The sequence below is a fragment of the Lithobates pipiens genome, unplaced genomic scaffold, assembly GCF_037356315.1.
Source record: "Lithobates pipiens isolate NorthernLeopardFrog02 unplaced genomic scaffold, aLitPip1_a1.2 Scaffold_23, whole genome shotgun sequence".
Classification (NCBI taxonomy): domain Eukaryota; kingdom Metazoa; phylum Chordata; class Amphibia; order Anura; family Ranidae; genus Lithobates; species Lithobates pipiens.
This window is the reverse complement of record NW_027507785.1, coordinates 177,324,084-177,342,678: the sequence shown is the minus strand read 5'-3', so window position 1 is coordinate 177,342,678 and position 18,595 is coordinate 177,324,084. Positions and strand designations below refer to the sequence as shown.

The 18,595-nt window shown below is 41.6% G+C and overlaps 1 protein-coding gene across 1 annotated transcript in view; it reads left to right on the top strand.

Annotated features, from left to right (window-relative positions):
* The window catches only part of HMCN1 (hemicentin 1), a 457,974-nt gene that overhangs the window by 113,130 nt on the left and 326,249 nt on the right, over positions 1–18,595 (top strand). Inside the window, exons 12-16 of the mRNA XM_077452653.1 lie at positions 1,396–1,537; positions 2,165–2,292; positions 2,797–2,910; positions 2,998–3,156; positions 9,210–9,392. Of these exons, the coding sequence (XP_077308779.1) occupies positions 1,396–1,537; positions 2,165–2,292; positions 2,797–2,910; positions 2,998–3,156; positions 9,210–9,392 (726 nt within the window). The remainder of the gene's footprint in view (positions 1–1,395; positions 1,538–2,164; positions 2,293–2,796; positions 2,911–2,997; positions 3,157–9,209; positions 9,393–18,595) is intronic.

The following is an 18,595-nucleotide window of genomic DNA, read 5'->3' as shown; positions in this document are numbered from 1 at the left end:
TGTTGTTTACAAGTTGAAAACATTTTTTTTTTGCTAGAAAATTACCTAGAACTCCCAAACATTATATCTTTTTTTCTAACACTCTAGAGAATAAAATGGTGGTCGTTGCAATACTTTCTGTCACATCGTATTTGAGCAGCAGTCGTACAGGTGCACTTTTTTGGAAAAAATACACTTTTTTGAATTAAAAAATAAGACTACAGTATTTTAGTCCAATTTTTTTATATTGTGAAAGATACACCGAGTAAATTGATACCCAACATGTCACGCTTTAAAATTGCGCCCGCTTGTGGAATGGCAACAAACTTTTACCCTTAAAAATCACCATAGGCAATGATTAAAAAAATTCTACAGGTTGTATGTTTTCAGTTACAGAGGAGGTCTAGGACTAGAATTATTGCTCTTATGCTACCAATCGTGGTGATACCTCACATGTGTGGTTTAAACACCATTTTCATATGCGGGCGCTACTCACGTAAGCGTTCACTTCTGCACGCAAGCTCGGCAGGATGGGGCACGTTAAGAAAAAAATTTCTTATTTATTTTACCTTTTGTTTTTTATTTTTATACTGTTCTTTTACAAAAAAAAGTCACTTTTATTCCTATTACAAGGAATGTAAACATCTCTTGTAATAGAAAAAAAGCAAAAAAGGATTCAATTGCCTCCGCTGCTAACGACGACTCTGGTAAGCTGCGGAGGGCTCTGGAGCCTCCACCCAGAGACCACTTTTATCTGAAATCCGGACCGCCCGCTAAAGAAGAGGATACCGGGGTTATGGCAGCTAGCTGCTGCCATAACAACGATATTCCTCTTCAAAGTGGTGTCGTAAACCTGTGGTGGGTAGTCCATAAGTGGTTAAAGTGGATGTAAACCCTCACATACCCAGTGAAGTGAACAGCCTCAGATGATACACAGAGATTAAACAATTTCTCCTACGTAGGCTTTTCTTGTATATCTGCTGTCTTCCTCTCTCTACACCTCTTCCAAAAGCTCAGACCATGTTAAAAATCCTTCTTCATCTGTCAGCAGCACATAGGGAATGGTGGAGAGGCTACAGTTACACTGTGTGAGAGCTGATTGGAGGAAAGACACACACCCCCTCCACACAGCCAAATAAATGAATAGACAAGATCCATTCTGAGCTCTGCCTCCCCCTCCTTCACGACACAAATTGATCTTATGTGTCAGGAAAACTTCTCAGAAGTGAGTCATGCTGATAACAAAGGAATGAAGCACCAGAGAGAAATTACACTTAGAGCTTAGAACTTTGAAGAGAGATAAGTAAACACTGCAGATATATCTGCTTTGCTAAAATTTCATGACTGGGGTTTCCAACCACTTTAATAAATAATCATAATTTGCTTTTTAAATTTTTATTTTCTAATTCTTTGCAGACCCACCCAAAGTTTTAGTAGAGCCCAAAAATGAAACATTTACTAAAGGACTTAGAATAAAGCTGAAGTGCTCTGCAACAGGATTCCCTGTGCCTCAGATTGTTTGGACCCACAACGACATGTTCCTTACGTACTCTAGCAGGTGAGATATATATTTTATATGATTTTCTTCTGTAGGGACACCAAAAACAAAGTTTATTTTTACAGAGTGTGAAGTATTATGAATAAAGTGCCTACAGATGATTGAAAGGTCTGCCCCTCCTTTCAAAGATTAACTTTCATTCATAGAATCTGCAGTAATGGCTTCTATGAGTGAAGGAGCTGGGCAGAAGGGCAACATAATCAGGCTCCTTTGATCAGTGTCTGTTATAGCCCCTCAACTATATTAACCCCCAACACACCGGAAGATTACAGCAGAGGGGATGGGCTAGACATGGAAGGAGGTAAACTTGTTTGTAGGTAAACTTATGCTCCATACACACTATCAGCTTTTCTGCTGAGTTTTTCCTTCAGATTTACCAAAACCATGTAGTGCAAGGGCCTGCTTGATTGCATACAAATTGAAACTCCTAAGATTTGACCTCATATTATATGATTTTGGTAAATCTGAAGGAAAAACTGATAGTGTGTATGGGGCTTTAGGCTTTAAACTACTGTGTTAACAAATATTTTACCTGTGCCTGGAATTGCTTTTCTGAAACTGTCACCATACTCACAAAAACAAGTTTCATTTAGTACACATTTTATTTACCATTATTATTTTCTACAGGTATGTGATAACAGAAGATGGCAGCTTTATTATTAAAAATGCAATGGAAAAAGATTCTGGAAATTACACATGTCTGGCTGCTAACAATGCTGGAACAGATAGACAGACATCCAAACTCACTTACATAGGTAAGTGTATAAAGTTTAAATATGTATCGGAGCAGTGTTATTTTAAAGTACTTTATAAATTCATGCAGATAACTAAACCATGGTTCAACTATTTTTTACGAAAGGCTGAAAAAATGCACGTAAAAAGCAAAACATGTGAAGTAAAACCAGAAAGTATGTGTTATTCAATACATTTTTGTATGTACAGTATTTACAGTTGACTAAATCAGTACAGTAAAGCTGCATTGGTTACTCAGGGACTTTCCTGAATGCAGCTGGCCTGTGTGCAATACCAATACCCATGAGATTAACCTGTTTGGTTTTACCATGCATTTCCATAACTCAGTATTAATGGGTCCTTAAAATTAGTTTTTTTACATCTGTCCTAAATATTTATGCTTGAAGTTCCAGAATTAGATGTTAGTTGGCTTTTGTGATTTAGATGCTGAAAATTGTGTCTGCTGTCTTCTAATTTATTTTCTTTCATAAATGACTCAATAGCAACTTTTGCATTGTTTGTTCCAGAGGCCCCTGTGGTGACAGTTGTCAGAAAAGAAATGTTAATAGCAGTTGATACCGAGGCAAATATAGAATGCAAGGCAACGGGGATTCCAGAGCCACAGTTTGATTGGTATAAAGGTATAAAACAGAATTATATTGTAGTTTAGCATTTAGTAATTGTTAATATGATGTAATGCCTATTGATCTTGTCATTTATTCATTCAGGAGATGTAAAGTTGAGTACATCCTCACACATTTCTATTGATCACATTCATGGAACACTAGCAATTAAAAGTACACAATATACTGATGCTGGGGAATATACTTGTGAGGCAAGGAATGAAGCAGGAAAATCAAGTGGAAAAGTTACCCTTACTGTTGGTGGTAAGGCCTTATTATGTATTTTATTGTAATGATTTTTGGTTAAAAAAAAAAAATAGAAGTGGACATGCAGATGCAGTCATAGGATTTTTGCATAGCAGAGTGAGAGTGCATATTTTGCATGCTCTAGAAAATTTAGGGTAAAAAAGCACGTACAGTGGCTTGAGTAAGTATTTACCCCGCTTTGGTGTTTTTCTTTTTTTTTTTTGTTGCATTACAACTTGAAATTAAAATGTATTTTTTAACTATGTACATGTGATGCACACATGCAACTTTGAATGTGAAAATAATTTTTTATTGTGTCACAAGTAATAATTTAACCAAAGAAGCACAAATCTTGAGTGTGTATAATTATTCACCATTTTTGCTATGAAACCCCTTAAGGTGTGGTCAATTGAATTAACTTCATGATTCCCATACTGTAATTAGATGATTATATAGGGTCCACCTGTATGCAAATCATGTGTCACATGATCTATCACACGATGTCAGAATAAATACAATACATCTTTTCTGAAAGGCCCCTGAGTCTGCAATATCACTAAGCAAGCAACATGAAAACCAAGGAGCTCTAAAGGTCATAGGCAAAGTTGTGGAGAAGTATAGATCAGGGTTGGGTTATAAAAAAAAATCTCAAACTTTGAACATCCCAAGGAGAACAATTAAATTCATTAAAAAAAAAAAAAAAAATTCGATGACGGTGGCATTTAAATGAAAGCTTGCTACAAAATCCTGAAATTCGGCAGGATGTAGCAAAAGAGATTACAGCATATTTTCAGATGAATGACACAGCTTGTCATGGTCTGGGAGGCGCATAAGACAGTGATCCGGGGGATCCTGATTAAACATGGTTCCAGGGTAAAGAAAGAGAGAAAAAAACAGGTGGGGAAGTTGCTGGAGGAGATTCGGGCTCTGGAGCTCCGGCATAAGAGGACATAGGTACCCTCCATAGGGAGGGATTCGGCTAACTTGAGGCGACAGAGTACGGATATCCTCCGATTTAAGGCCAAAGCGGCATTACAGTGGGGAAGAAAGGTGACATATGAGCTAGGAGATAAATGCAGTAAATTGCTTGCAGGGAAACTCAGAGAAAGGGATACGACAGCATATATACCCCAGATAAAAAGGAAAGATGGACAATTAATAGCACCACCAAAAGAAATAGCCCAAATATTTGGAGAATATTATGCTTCCTTATATAATCTGGCACCATCATCCGCACCCCAGCCCTCCTTAGAAGAATACCTTTCCTTAGCATGCTTACCTCAGGTATCATCATTGGATCGCCGAAATCTGGAAGCATCTATTACCATTGAGGAGCTGAATGCGGTAATAAAAACAGTGAAACCCGGGAAGGCTCCAGGCCCGATGGATTTTCCATACAATATTATAAAAATGTCTTCCCATTACTTGGTACCCAGATGGTAAAGGTGTTCAATGAGATAGGCCAAACTGCCGCATTTCCCTCAGAGGCACTCCTGGCATATATTACAGTAATCTCGAAAAGTGGAAAAGATCTGTTGGAGTGTAGCATTTATAGGCCTATTTCATTGCTGAATGTGGATTTAAAATTGTTTACGAAGGTATTGGCCGCCCATCTACAAACATTTCTGCCTCAGTTGGTAGACTTAGACCAAGTAGGCTTTATCCCAGGGGCGGACTGACCATTCGGACACTCGGGTACTGCCCGAGGGCCCCATACCACTAAGGGGCCCCATCAGGGTTGCCAACCTCAATAAAACCAGGGACAGTATGTAAAAATCTGTGTTTTTTTAGAAATCCCAAGATTATAGCTGCCCCACCTCTCCAGTACCTTTTCAGTGTGTGTATGTGTATTCTGTGTGTGTATACTGTGTGTGTATATTGTGTGTCTGTGTGTGTATACTGTGTGTGTGTGTATACTGTGTGGCCCCATTATCTATTGCCTGGGGGGCCCCATAATCTCATATTGCCCGGGGGCCCCATGAGTTGTCAGTCAGCCCCTGCTTTATCCCCTCTCTTGAGGCGAGGGATAATACCATCAAGGTACTTAACTTGGTTCATCATGCGAATAAGACAAATACTCCCTGCATTTTTTTTGAGTACCGACGAAGAAAAAGCATTTGATAGAGTAAACTGGTGCTTTCTGTTTGAGGTACTGAGTTATGTGGTGCTTGGGGGACCGCATGATTCAGTGGATTTCAGGTGTCTTTACCACCCCACGTGCCCTGGTGAGAGTGAACGGAGTGTTTCAAAACCCTTTAAGATCTCAAACGGAACGCACCAGGGTGTCCCCTTTCACCTTTGCTCTTTGGCATTTCGATAGAGCCCTTAATGAATAAAATCCCCAAAAATCTGGATATTCAGGGATTACGATCAGGAGACCACAATTACAAAGTCTCAGCATATGCAGACGACCTGTTGTTTTCCATGTCTAATCTACCCAACCTTATGAAGGAGATTGAAATTTACGGTACCTTTTCAAATTTGAAAATAAATTATACTAAATTGGAAGCGATGGGGGTTGTATTATCCCCTATGTTGCGTAATACTATCCAACCGAACTTTACATTTAAATGGGTGGCTGGAGCACTAAACCACTTGGGCACATATATACCATCAAATGTAGGAAACACTTTTAAGGTTAACTTCCCATCAGTGTACAAATCTGTAAGGTCCCTATTAGATAAGTGGCACCATGGATTACACTTTTGGTTTGACTGATGTAACATCATTAAAATGAGTATCCTGCAGAAATTTTTATATCTTTTTCAGTCACTACCAATTACTATTCAAGCAGCACATCTTCTCCAAATTTGTACTTTATTCAACCAATTTATATGGGTGAGGAAACAACCAAGAATCAATAGAAGCCTGATGATGATGCCCAAGTGCTATGGTGGAGTAGCAGTCCCAGATATATTTAAATATTATCAGGCAGTTCACTTAGGAAGGGTGGTTGATTGGTGTAGGCATAAAGAATTCAAACTGTGGATAGACATGGAACAACAGCTCAGTTCAGTACTTCTGCAAAGAGCACCTTGGTGCTATGCAGTTTTGCCAACCTCTATTAAAACACATCCTACTATAGGTCCCACATTGAGAATAAGCGCAAGGATTTGTCGTAACTCCAAATATTCCTCGAGACATTCCCCCGTTTCCCATTTTGGGAAATCCTAGTTATCCACCAGAGATGGAGCCAGGAGTATTTGATAATCTTGTTGAAAGAGGCTATTTTCAGGCTTCACACTTTCTACTCTCACAGTCTTGGCCTACAATCTCCTCTTTGACACAATCAGGGGGATCTTTCGAAATAAAACTCTGGCAGGCATTGCAGCTGCGTCACTTTTTGAGATCCCTGGGAGCACCTATAAACTATCAATGGCAATAAACTGCATTTGAATTATGTTTTGAAGAAAAAGAACCACTTCCCCCGATGATTTCTAAGACGTATGCATTTTAAATACCCCTCCAGAAGACTATGTAATACCAAGCATCAATAAATGGGAAAGGGATCTGGATAAGAATTTTACCTCAGTCCAGCATAAGAGTATTATTCACCTTGCATTGAACTCATCAATTTGTACACAAGTTCAGGAATCTAATTACAAACTATTGACACAATTGTATCTTACTCCATCAAGACTTTGCAAATTCTCTGCGGAGGCCTCAGATCGCTGTTGGCGATGCAGGGAGGAATTGGGGATCCTATCCCATATATTTTGGCCTTGCTCTAAGATCAGAAGATATTGGGCAGATGTTCGGAAGATTTCCCAAAAATGTACTTACTTTTTAATACCAGATGACCCTGCATTTTTTTTACTTCATTGCTCACAGAAGTATAAGAAGTCGGTGTTGTGCTACCTGATGTATGCTGCCAAGGCATGTGTCACCTTGTGTTGAAGGGAACCTGAGCCACCCTCTATTGCAAGGTGGTTAAACAGGGTAAGAGAGATGGGGGCTATGGAGCATTTAATCCTCTCTGCCCAAAATAGAAAAGAACAGTATTTTGAAACCTGGGCAGAATGAAATAGATTTATGTATTCAGAAGAAGGATGATGGTAGAGAATGTTTGGGGGGGGGGGGGGGGGGGAGTTTGGAGGATAAAAATAAAGGAGACATATAGAGAATCTAGACCCACGTGAGATACTGCTGATAAAAATACTAAGTAGTAGGACTATGGTGTGGGGATAAGATAGCGGTACGTATTGTGAATATTAAGTTAGTTTGACTATGCAATTGATGGAATGCGAAGTAATGTATTCTTTACCTTTCTTTTCGATAAATAATAATAAAAAGACCTGACAAGACAAGGCTGTCTAACAAGAACTCACAGACCAGGAAAAAAGAGCATTAATCAGTGATGCAACAAAAATATCAAGGAGTTGAAAAAATCCACAGTGGAAATGGGTGTATCTGTCCATAGGACCACTTTAAAGCAGAACTAAAGGCAACACTTTGTTTTTCATTTTGGATAGAGTAAGGAAGTATTATAGCTCCTGTCAGTTTTGTTTTGGCCCTCTGTGTCACTTTGGGTAGATTTCTCTTCACTTGCCACCTCATAGCCAAAATTGGAAGTGAGAGGAAATGTGTCCAAAGTGATGAATCTCTAGTTGTCGCCAGGGCCACCAGAACTAGCTTCCCCACTGGCAGATTTCCCCTGTATTACTGTTTTACTGTTCTGGGGACAATCCAAAGTGCAGGGTTTTTCTTTAACTTTCACTTTTAGTGATAATGGTAAACATGACATATAGGGGTTTATTTACTATTTATTGTCAAACCTTAATTGAACAAGCTGAAGTTAGAAGCTGAGTGGCTACCATGCTCAGCTGCACCAGATTTTGCACTCTCCAGTTTTAGTAAATCAACCCCACAGAGAGGGTGAAGCTTGGTAACAGGGGCACAGACAGTAATAAAAACATGCCAGCTGCACTAATACCTCTTGACTCTTTTAAAATGAAAAAAAAAAGGGGGGTACGCTCCACAGATTAGGACTTTTGGGAAAAGTGGCCATAATAAAGACATTGCTTGAAGGAAAAAAAATAAGAGCACACATTTGTAGTTAGCCAAACAGCATGTGACAGGCTATCCATACACATAGAAAAAGGTTCTCTGGCCAGATGAGACAAAAACGTAAGTTTTGGCCATCATGGGTAATACTATGTGTGGCACAAACCCTACACTTCTGGAAAACTGGTTGGGATTGAAGGAAAGGTGGATGGCAGTAAATACAGAAATTCTTGACGAAAATCTGTTTCAATCTGCCAGCGATTAAATACTGGGACAGAGGTTTACCACCCAGCAGGACAATGACCTTAAATAGACCAGTAAAGCTACACTGGAGTGGTTTAAAGGGAAACATTAACCGTATATGTTTTGGAATTGCCTAGTAAAAGCCCAGACTTTAATTCAATTCAGAATCTGTGGCATGACTTGAAGATTTCTGTAAACCAGCACAACCCATCTAACTTGAAGGAATTAAAGCAGTTTTGTTTTGAAAATGGGCACAAATCCCAGTGGCTAATGGAGCTGTGGTTCTACAAAGTATTGACTTAGGGGATGAATACTTATGCACAGTCAGCATTTCTGTTTTTTTTTTTTCTCAAATTATTGTTTGTGTCGTAATTGTACCTTCAAAGTCATATGCATGCTGTATACATCACATGGTACAAAGACCCTAAAAAATCTATTTTAATTCCAGGTTGTAATGCAACAAAACAAGAAAAACACCAAGAGCATGAATCCTTTTGCATAACACTGTACAGTTGATATTTATGTTTTACAAATTAGTTTACCCAGGTTAGGTTGATTAATTTTATGTTATCTCTTTTCAGTTTCAAATTTTATAAACTGTTTTTTTTAATTGTAATTGTTTACATTAACTCTGTGTTAAACAAATAAACATTTGTTACATGGTAACATGTTTCTTTTTTAGGTTTAGCTTTCTTCTACTGTATTAAACATTTCAAGACCTACTTTTTTATGTATTTTTATGTTCTGTTAATCTCTCAAAGTGTCTATATTTTTGTCTGTAGATGTTATTGAAATATTTATTAATATATGCTCTGCTTTCCTAGCTGCTCCTGTGTTCACACAGAGTCCAAATGATATAGCAATAGATATTGGATCAAATTTGATTTTGCCTTGTTCGGTCCAAGGATTCCCAGAACCAAAAATAAAATGGAGTAAGTTAGTTGGAACATCAGCACTATCAAAGCCACTTGTACCGCAGCAGAAGACCGGAGCACTAAAGATTACCAGTAAGACTTGTTATACGTTACATTTTCTCATGAAATTACTTTCTATAACTCTATAGCTGAAATCCCAGGACCTGTGTTGTAACTGGGACAGACTGGTAGTGGCTGGTTTGTTTTAAAAACTGATATGTAGGAAGGCCAGTATGGTGGCCTGAATTTATGGGAGGAGCCCGGAGGGTATTTAACCTCCCTGGCGGTATGATTATTTCAGATTTTAGGTGCTAAAAGCGGTACCATTATTTTGCATGAAAATTTGGCGTTTTATATTGTAGTCCTGCAATTCTTAGGAATACCTCACTTAAATCTGTCCAAACCAGAGTCTAGCAGACATCCCGGGTATAATAAAGTTTGAAAAATGAAATAATAAATTATAATATAATAAATAACTATAAATAATTATACCAAATAATATTATAACAATAATAAAAATTATTAAATAATGTAATCAAATCAAAAACACTGAAATTTGCTCAGTTGCAGAATTGTCACTGTCATTACTTTTCAGTATTTGATGACGGATCTCCCCACAAATCGCTATCGCTCAATTCTGCGAGTAATTCCAATTTATTATCGCTGTTTTCTAGCTGGTCTAAAACCATTTTTGATGTAAAAGGACAGTTTTGGTTGCTATGGACAATCTCCAGTTTCCAGGCATAAAGAACAGTTTTATTATATAAAACTGCATGCAGGACACTGGGCAGACTACTAGGGACAATGGGGATGTGAAATATTTACATACAGCAATGTAATCTGTAAGATTACATTATACTGTATGTTTACTGTTTGTTTCACTTTTTGAATTTGGCGCCGATCTCCGTTCCCGTGCGTCGCAACGCTCGCAGGGAACGGAGATCGGCGATGTGATGCATCGAGCGAGACACGGCTCGCTCGTACAGCGGGGAGACAACGCTGGATCCGAGGGAGAAGGTAAGTAAACCTCCTCCTGGATCCAGCGATGCAGTCCCGAGTCTAGCTCGGGGTTACCGCTTTTGGTATGAAAATTCCACCCCGAGCCAGACTCGGGAATACCGCCAGGGGGGTTAACCAGCCCGCTCGCCTGTGGTCTTTGTCGGTTTCCGGTGCGCGGCATGACGTCACTAGGCCGACTCTTCGAAACTCGTTAGCGTCCGTGAGTTATCGTTTCGTAGTTGTTCGAGGTCCTCGTTCCCGTTTGCAATTCACGTACTAACGCGTCGATTCGGCGGTCGCAGGTAGGGTTTTTTTCGGTTGACTTGTCATTTCATACATTGTAAATGTCTCGTCACTAAACCTCGATATCAAACTTACGAGTTATTCGTAAAATCCTACACACAGTGGCGACGTCTGTCTACTACTCGTAACGTTATCATACTAAAACATTTCTTTTGTGTTTATGTACCTCACACCGACGCAAAGACACAGCTTAGTTTAGGCGTGTCTCACTGTTTTTTGCTCCACAGACTAATCGATGTTTCTCGTGGATTTGATGGACACCGGTCAGTGCCATATCAAGGTCGAACCATTTCAACCATTTCAAACCATTTCAGATCATTTCAAATAATTTTACTCTCACCTACCGCGCTCCGATTCGAATCCAGTCACATCCACAATGCACCGATTCGTCCCGGTGTGCCCCAGTTGCTTTTTCGGCCTCATTTCAATACATGCTCCAGATTCCCATTTGTCGAGTCACCGACTCATGCCTCTGTCATGGTAAATCATTTCACTATCATGTATCACGTTCCGATACGAATCCAGTCGCATCTATGATGCACCAATTCATCCGGCGTGCCCCAGGTATTTTTCGGCCTCATTTCAGTACATGCTCCAGAGTCCCGTGCGTTGTCAGTCGCAGGTTGCAGTGCACCGATTCGTGCCTCTGTCATGGGAAATCATTTCACTGTCATGTATCACGTTCCGTTACGAATCCAGTCGCATCTACGATGCACCAATTCGTCCCGGCGTGCCCCAGGTATTTTTCGGCCCCATTTCAGTACATGCTCCAGAGTCCCGTTCGTTGTCAGTCGCAATCGCGGCACAACCGGTTCGGGCCTCTGTCATGGCAAACTTTTGTCACTCATTTCACTGTCACTTACCGCACTCCGATTCGAATCTAGTCGCATCCGTGATGCACTGATTTGTTTCGATGTGCCCCAGTTGGTTACGGCCTCATTTCAGTACATGCTCCAGAGTCAGGATTCATTATCGGTTGCAGGTTTTCGGTTCTCTGATTCATGACTCTGTCATGGGAAATCATTTTCACTGTCACATATCACGCTCCGATACGAATTCAGTCGCATCGTGCACTAATTTGTCTCGGCGCGCCCCAGGTATTTCAGCCACATTTCAGTACATGCTTCAGAGCATGCACGATTAACGGATAGTCGCAACAGCGGCATGATGGATTCGTGCCTCTGTCATGGCAATGAAAATAATTTCACCGCCACGTACCGCGCTCTGTTTCGAATCCAGTTGCATACATGCACCGATTCGTTACGGTGTGCCCCAGTGCTTTAGCCTCATTTCAGTGCATGCTCCAGAGTCCGGTTCATCATCAGTCACAGTCACGGCACGACTGGCTTATGCCTCTGTCATAACAAGTTTTTTTTCATTAAATTGACTGTCATATACCGTGCCCCGATTTGAGTCGGTCGCATCTGACATGCACCGATTCGTTCCGGCGTGCTCCAGTTGTTTTCATACGTACGACCGATTCATATCGGATTCATTCCATACACATCCAAGAAACAACTTCTTGCAAAATCACTGCTAGCACGCATTCAAGCATAGTCTTCTTGCAATGTTTGCAAACACGCATCCAAGCATAGACTTCTTGCTATCGTTGCAAGCACGCATCCAAGCATAGACTTCTTGCAAATCGTTGCAAGCACGCATTCAAGCATGGACGTCTTGCAGTCGTTGCAAGTACGCATTCAAGTGTAGACTTCTTGCAACAGTTGCAAGCACGCATTCAAGCATGGACGCCTTGCAGTCGTTGCAAGTACGCACACAAGCGTAGACTTCTTGCAATCATTGCAAACACGCATACAAGCGTAGACTTCTTGCAATCGTTGCAAGCACGCATCCAAGCATAGACTTCTTGCAAATAGTAGCAATCACGCATTTGAGCATAGAATTCTTGCAATCGTTGTAAGCACGCAGTCAAGCATGGACGTCTTGCAGTCGGTGCAAGTACGCATACAAGCGTAGACCTCTAGCAATTGTTTGCGAACACGCATCCAAGCGTAGACTTCTTGCAGTCATTGCAAGCACGCATCCAAGCATAGACTTCTTGCAATCATTGCAAGCACGCATCCAAACATAGACTTCTTGCAATTGTTGCAAGCACGCATTCAAGTGTAGACTTCTTGCAATCGTTGCAAGCACGCATTCAAGCATGGACGTCTTACAGTCGTTGCAAGTACGCATACAAGCGTAGACTTCTTGCAATCGTTGCAAGCACGAATCCAAGCATAGACTTCTTGCAAATCGTTGCAAGCACGCATTAAGCATAAACTTCTTGCAATCGTTGCAAGCACGCATTCAAGCATGGACGTCTTGCAGTCGTTGCAAGTATGCATACAAGCATAGACTTCTTGCAATCGTTGCAAACACGCATCCAAGCGTAGACTTCTTGCAGTCATTGCAAGCACGCATCCAAGCGTAGACTTCTTGCAATCGTTGCAAGCATGCATCCAAACATAGACTTCTTGCAATCGTTGCAAGCACACATTCAGGCATAGACCTCTTGCAATCATTTCAAGCACGCATTCGAGCATAAGACCTCTTGCAATCATTGCAAGCAGATGTCCAGGCACAAACTTATTGCAATCATTGCTAGCAGGCAGTTCTGGCTGGCTCGATAGATTGCTTTAGGAAAAGCCTGGATACTTTCCTAAATGTACATTATAACGGGGTACTTATATTTATAGGTAAAGTTGATTCAGGGAAAATCCGATTGCCTCTCGAGGGATCAGGAAGGAATTTTTTCCCCTGCTGTAGCAAATTGGGCTATGCTCTGCTGGGGTTTTTTGCCTTCCTCTGGATCAGCTGTGGGTGTAGAATTGGGTGTGTCGGGTTGTGCGATATTTTATTTGTTTGATTTGTGGTTAGGACTGGATGGACTTCTGTCTTTTCCGACCTGGCTACCCATGTATCCTACCATAACTCCTTGCAATCGTTGCAGGCACGCATCCTGGCATAACTCCTTGCAATCATTGCAGGCACGCATCCTGGCATAACTTCTTGCAATCATTGCAGGCACGCATCCTAGCATAACATCTTGCAATCATGGCAAGCACGCATCCTGGTGTAACTCCTTGCAATCGTTGCAGGCACGCATCCTAGCATAACATCTTGCAATCGTTGCAAGCACGCATCCAAACACATGTTCAAGCACAACTCCTGCAGTCTTCGCAAAGCACATGCGGTAACACGAATTTCTCACAGTCACTACGAACACATCTCCAGTGACAAACTCCCACGCAATTGTCGCAAGTACACGTTTAAACACTACTTTTGCAATCATGCCAAGGCTCGCGACTTAGCATAACTTCTTGCAATCATTCTTTTGCAAGCACATTCTCAGTGGCACACAAACTGGCTACACGTCGTTTTCAGCAGCACTTAATTGGCCACTTGTCTCCTGTGGCTTTTCTTACAAGCCACTCACCATTTCCTGTCTGTCTGTCTCTCCCTTAGGACAGTTGAGTTCAACTTCCGTCCTGTACCAGGATCGTGTTGACACGCGCAACTGGCTTCTTCCGGTAACGCGCTTAGGCTATACCTAGCCAGCGTTCAGCATTTCTTATCCTTACAGGGCCCGGAGAGCCATCTGTCTTTACGGCCCATACAGCAAGATCCCCACTATGAGGCATCCAGAGGCATCGCCTCATAGCCAACGGCAAACGCTCGCCCATCACAACTGCCATCTTTAGGGACATATAAAATCCTCGCATATTCCCCAGTCTAGTCATCCAAGCGGCCATCTACCTGGCCCTTTGTGGTTTTCCATGGCCTAGCCAATTTATTGTTGGTAGCACTGGCAGCCAGGTTCTACACAGACACTACCTGACGAATGTTCAAATCTGCAATACGGGCTATTCCCCAGGGTCGATCTTTATGTCACGCCTCCTGGTCCTCCTCTCACGGACACAGGACCCTTCTCAGATCCTTAATTTAGATGCCGTGGCAATAGCAGACCTATCAATGTCGGAAGGTTCCTTACTGCATGGATTGGTGTAGCGATGTTTAGACCATCTACGATGCCCCTGTCACCCCTGGTAGTGACAGATGCCACAGCCTCCACAGGCTTCGCTGCAATTTTTGGCCACCACTGGTTTACAGAACCATGGCATCGGGGATACTCCTAAACCTCTGGGTTTACCTGGACTTCCTCCCTCTTCAAGCTATACCCGGTCATGACAGCCTCTCGGATCTGGGGTTATGTCAGGACAGGACAGGCTGTGGCTTTCACCACCGACAACTGGGCCGAGGCTCATCTTGTTGATGAAGCCAGGTCTGGACCGCTCTCGGTTGTGTCCTTCCTGCGCAGACTGCTGCAGTTATCTTGGCGGCACCAGTTTAATGTCCATTGTATGTTCATTCCAGGCCTTCAGCAATCCCGCAGGCCAAGTCCTGCATAGTCGTCACTTGGCTCGCTACCAACACCATTTCATCCTCCACCTTGCAGTGTCTAAAACCCAGCAATATGGCTCCCGGATAGACGTCCATTTCTATAGAACAAGCAGTGCTTGGTGTCGAGTAACCATACTCGACTACCTACTGTCACTCCTACCGGAACGCGTAAACTCTAGTTCCCTATTGCCTTTTCGTGCTAACACTTCTGTACCTGCCAGTTTCCCAAACACATGGGGTTCTTCTACGCAGCCTACACCTCGACCCCGGTCCATACCGTGGTCACTCTTTAGTATTTGAGCACCCTTGGCAGCATGTTGGCATGGGTCCCAAGTCACGTCATTGAGAGACTAAGCAGTTGGAACCCTGCCTACCTCGCCCCGGTACATCCCCAATCCTCGGGTGGAAATGGCACAAGCATTCACCAAACTTGCTCAACTAATTAAGCTAAAACTAATAAAACTACACCCCTACCTGAATGTTTTTGCCCCCTTATTTTGGTATATACCGACCATCAGACCAGGGCACACTTCAGGTCCATTTCATGTTGTTAATCTTATGGTAAAGTCTATTTGTTCATATCCGTATCGGCCATAGGGCTTCGACCATAAGTAGGAAGGCCAGTATGGTGGCCTGAATTTATGGGAGGAGCCCGGAGGGTATTTAACCAGCCCGCTCGCCTGTGGTCTTTGTCGGTTTCTGGTGCGCGGCACCCACCCTCCCATCCCCTTTTCAGGGCATTTCTCAAATTCATTTCTCTTCACAAATATTAATTTCTAATCTAGGGTATGCCCCCTTATTTTGGTATACCGACCATCAGACCAGGGCACACTTCAGGTCCATTTCATGTTGTTAATCTTATGGTAAAGTCTATTTGTTCATATCCGTATCGGCCATAGGGCTTCGACCATAAATACAATAATATACCTTCTTAGACCCAGTCAGTGGGGAAACTTGCTGACTTGGCAAAATCCATGGCCAGTTTAACTCTTCAATAAGACACAGAAATTGAATTCAAGTCAATTTTACATCAGCTGAATACAGTAAAAACAGTTTTTTTCCAGCCTTTTGAAGTGTAAGAAAACAATGACTCTCTATACCTATCCCCTGCAATGACTAACACTGATTGAGCAAACCTGGAAATAAATAGGGTGTCCAGCTAAGACTAAACTAACTAGCCCTAAATACGAGGGCAGTACAGAGAACTACAGAAAATAAAGAGGTTAAAGTGGCACTGAACTACCACTAGGTGTCAACAGACTTCAGAACGTCAATAACATAATGCAGTTCAATGCAAAAAATACATAGTTACATAGTTGGCAAGGTTGAATAAAGTCCATCCAGTTCAACCTATGTGGGTGTGTGTTTGTGTAGATAAATACTTCCCATATCCCTGTATATTGTGTTGGATAAGATGCACGTCCAAGAGTCTTTTGAAACTATCAAAACTTTTTGTTGTCACCACTGATTGTGGAAGACTTCCACATCTTTACTGCCATGACAGTGAAACCCCCCTGCGCAGCCAAAAGGTTAAACCACTTCTCTTCCAATCTCATTGTGTGGCCCCATGTCCTCTTACATGCCCTAAGTCTAAATGGTTTCCTACCTACACAGAGATTACCATTGAGATTTTTGTATATCGCTATTATATCTCCTCTAAGCATCTCCTCTCCAGGGAGAATAAATTTAGTGCTTGTGGTTTTGTAGTTGTTCCTCGTATTTGAGGTCCTCCAGCCCCCCTATTCATTTTTTTGTCCTTCTCTGAACTCTCTCCAGTTCCAGCACATCCTTTCTGAGGATTGGTGACCAGAACTGGACAGAATACTCCAGATGCGGTCGAACCAGAGTTTTATAAAGTGGCAGAATTATCGTTTTATCTCTGGAGCAAATCCCTTTTTTAATGCATGCTAATATTCTGCTGGCTTTGCTTGCCGCAGCTTGACAATGCATGCTATTGCAAAGTCTGTCATCTACTATAACCCCCAGATCCTTCTCCATCCTGGAATTCCCCAGAGCTTCTCCTTCTAGTAAGTAACCTGTGTTTATATTTTTAACCTGCAAGTGCATTACTTTACATTTTTCAATGTTAAACCTCATTTGCCATCTAGTTGCCCACTCCATTCATTTATTGGGGTCTTCTTGTAAGGTTTCTACATACATATTAGGTAGGATACAACAGTGGCAGTGATAAACTGTATATTAGAAAGGAACAGTCCATGCAGGTTTATCCTGTAATTTTTTTAAACATGGCAGCATACAAATATAGTTTAATGCAGGAGAGTTTTGCACCTAGTCTATAACATTAAACAAATATCAGCTTGTTCAAACCACAAACTAAATTTATGTCAGTTCCTGACTAGCCAGGTGTAACCCAATAGGTTTTCCAAACAGTCAGCACATTTACCTTTTTAGTGTTTTGGCAGCCAGTAGTCAACATCTTCACCCGGCAGCCAGCTCTCAAAGCAGACAGAGTAAAATATAGAGACCCCATTTGAGCCTCAGTCATCTTGCATGTAAAAAAGCCCTGTGTATAGCTGAGACTAATAATAAGGTCTAGAAAACAGGTAAGATGTTAACCAAGAGTAGAGTAGAGTAGAATCCCCCTGTAGGACACTGGTGTGCTTTCTCCTACTCCCTCTAGCTCATAGCTCTTCAGCTCCTGGCCTTTCTATAACTGTCGGATTGCCTTCTGTAGATATAATGCGATTATTATCTTTGGCTCATTTTCACCAATGGTTCCCCATGAAGAGGCTTGATAAGCTAAGATTATCTGCACCTAATGTGAGGGGTAATAAAGCTCACAGATGCAAATAAAGACCTTGATAGGTCTTTGGATCTGGTAAGAAGATATTTTTGCCTCATCTATCTAAGCACTGGGTGTTGCACTGAATTCAAGGACCTTGCACATTATCACTTTATGGACTTTGGTGTTTCATATATTTTTTATATATTATATACGGTAATTTGTATAAATTGGGATGTATTTGATTATAATTCATTTTGATTTTTGATACACATTTTTAATTGATTTTCATAAGACAGCGCAACATGTTTTTTTTTATGTTTCTGGATGTTGCAGTGTACAGTGTTGTGAGTGCTGCTGTCAATTTAATTATTTCATTTTAATCAATTCACGTATACACTAAGTGCATTATTTTTCCAAATTTATGTCAAATTACATGTTGGCATTTATGTTTCACTCAATTAACTGTAGCTCCCCAGTGCCGGCAGCACTCATGTAGCCCCAGACTATGACACTCCCATCACCATGCTCAACTGTAGGCAAGACACACTTGTCTTTGTACTCCTCACCTGGTTGCCGCCACACACGCTTGACACCATCTGAACCAAATAAGTATGTCTTGGTCTCATCAGACCACAGGACATGGGTCCAGTAATGCGTTCCTTAGTCTGCTTGTCTTCAGCAAACTGTTTGCAGGCTTTCTTGTGCATCTTCTTTAGAAGAGGCTTCCTTCTGGGATGACAGTCAGGCAGACCAATTTGATGCAGTGTGCAGCGTATGGTCTGAGCACTGACAGGCTGATCCCCCCACCCCTTCAACCTCTGCAGCAATGCTGGTAGCACTCACA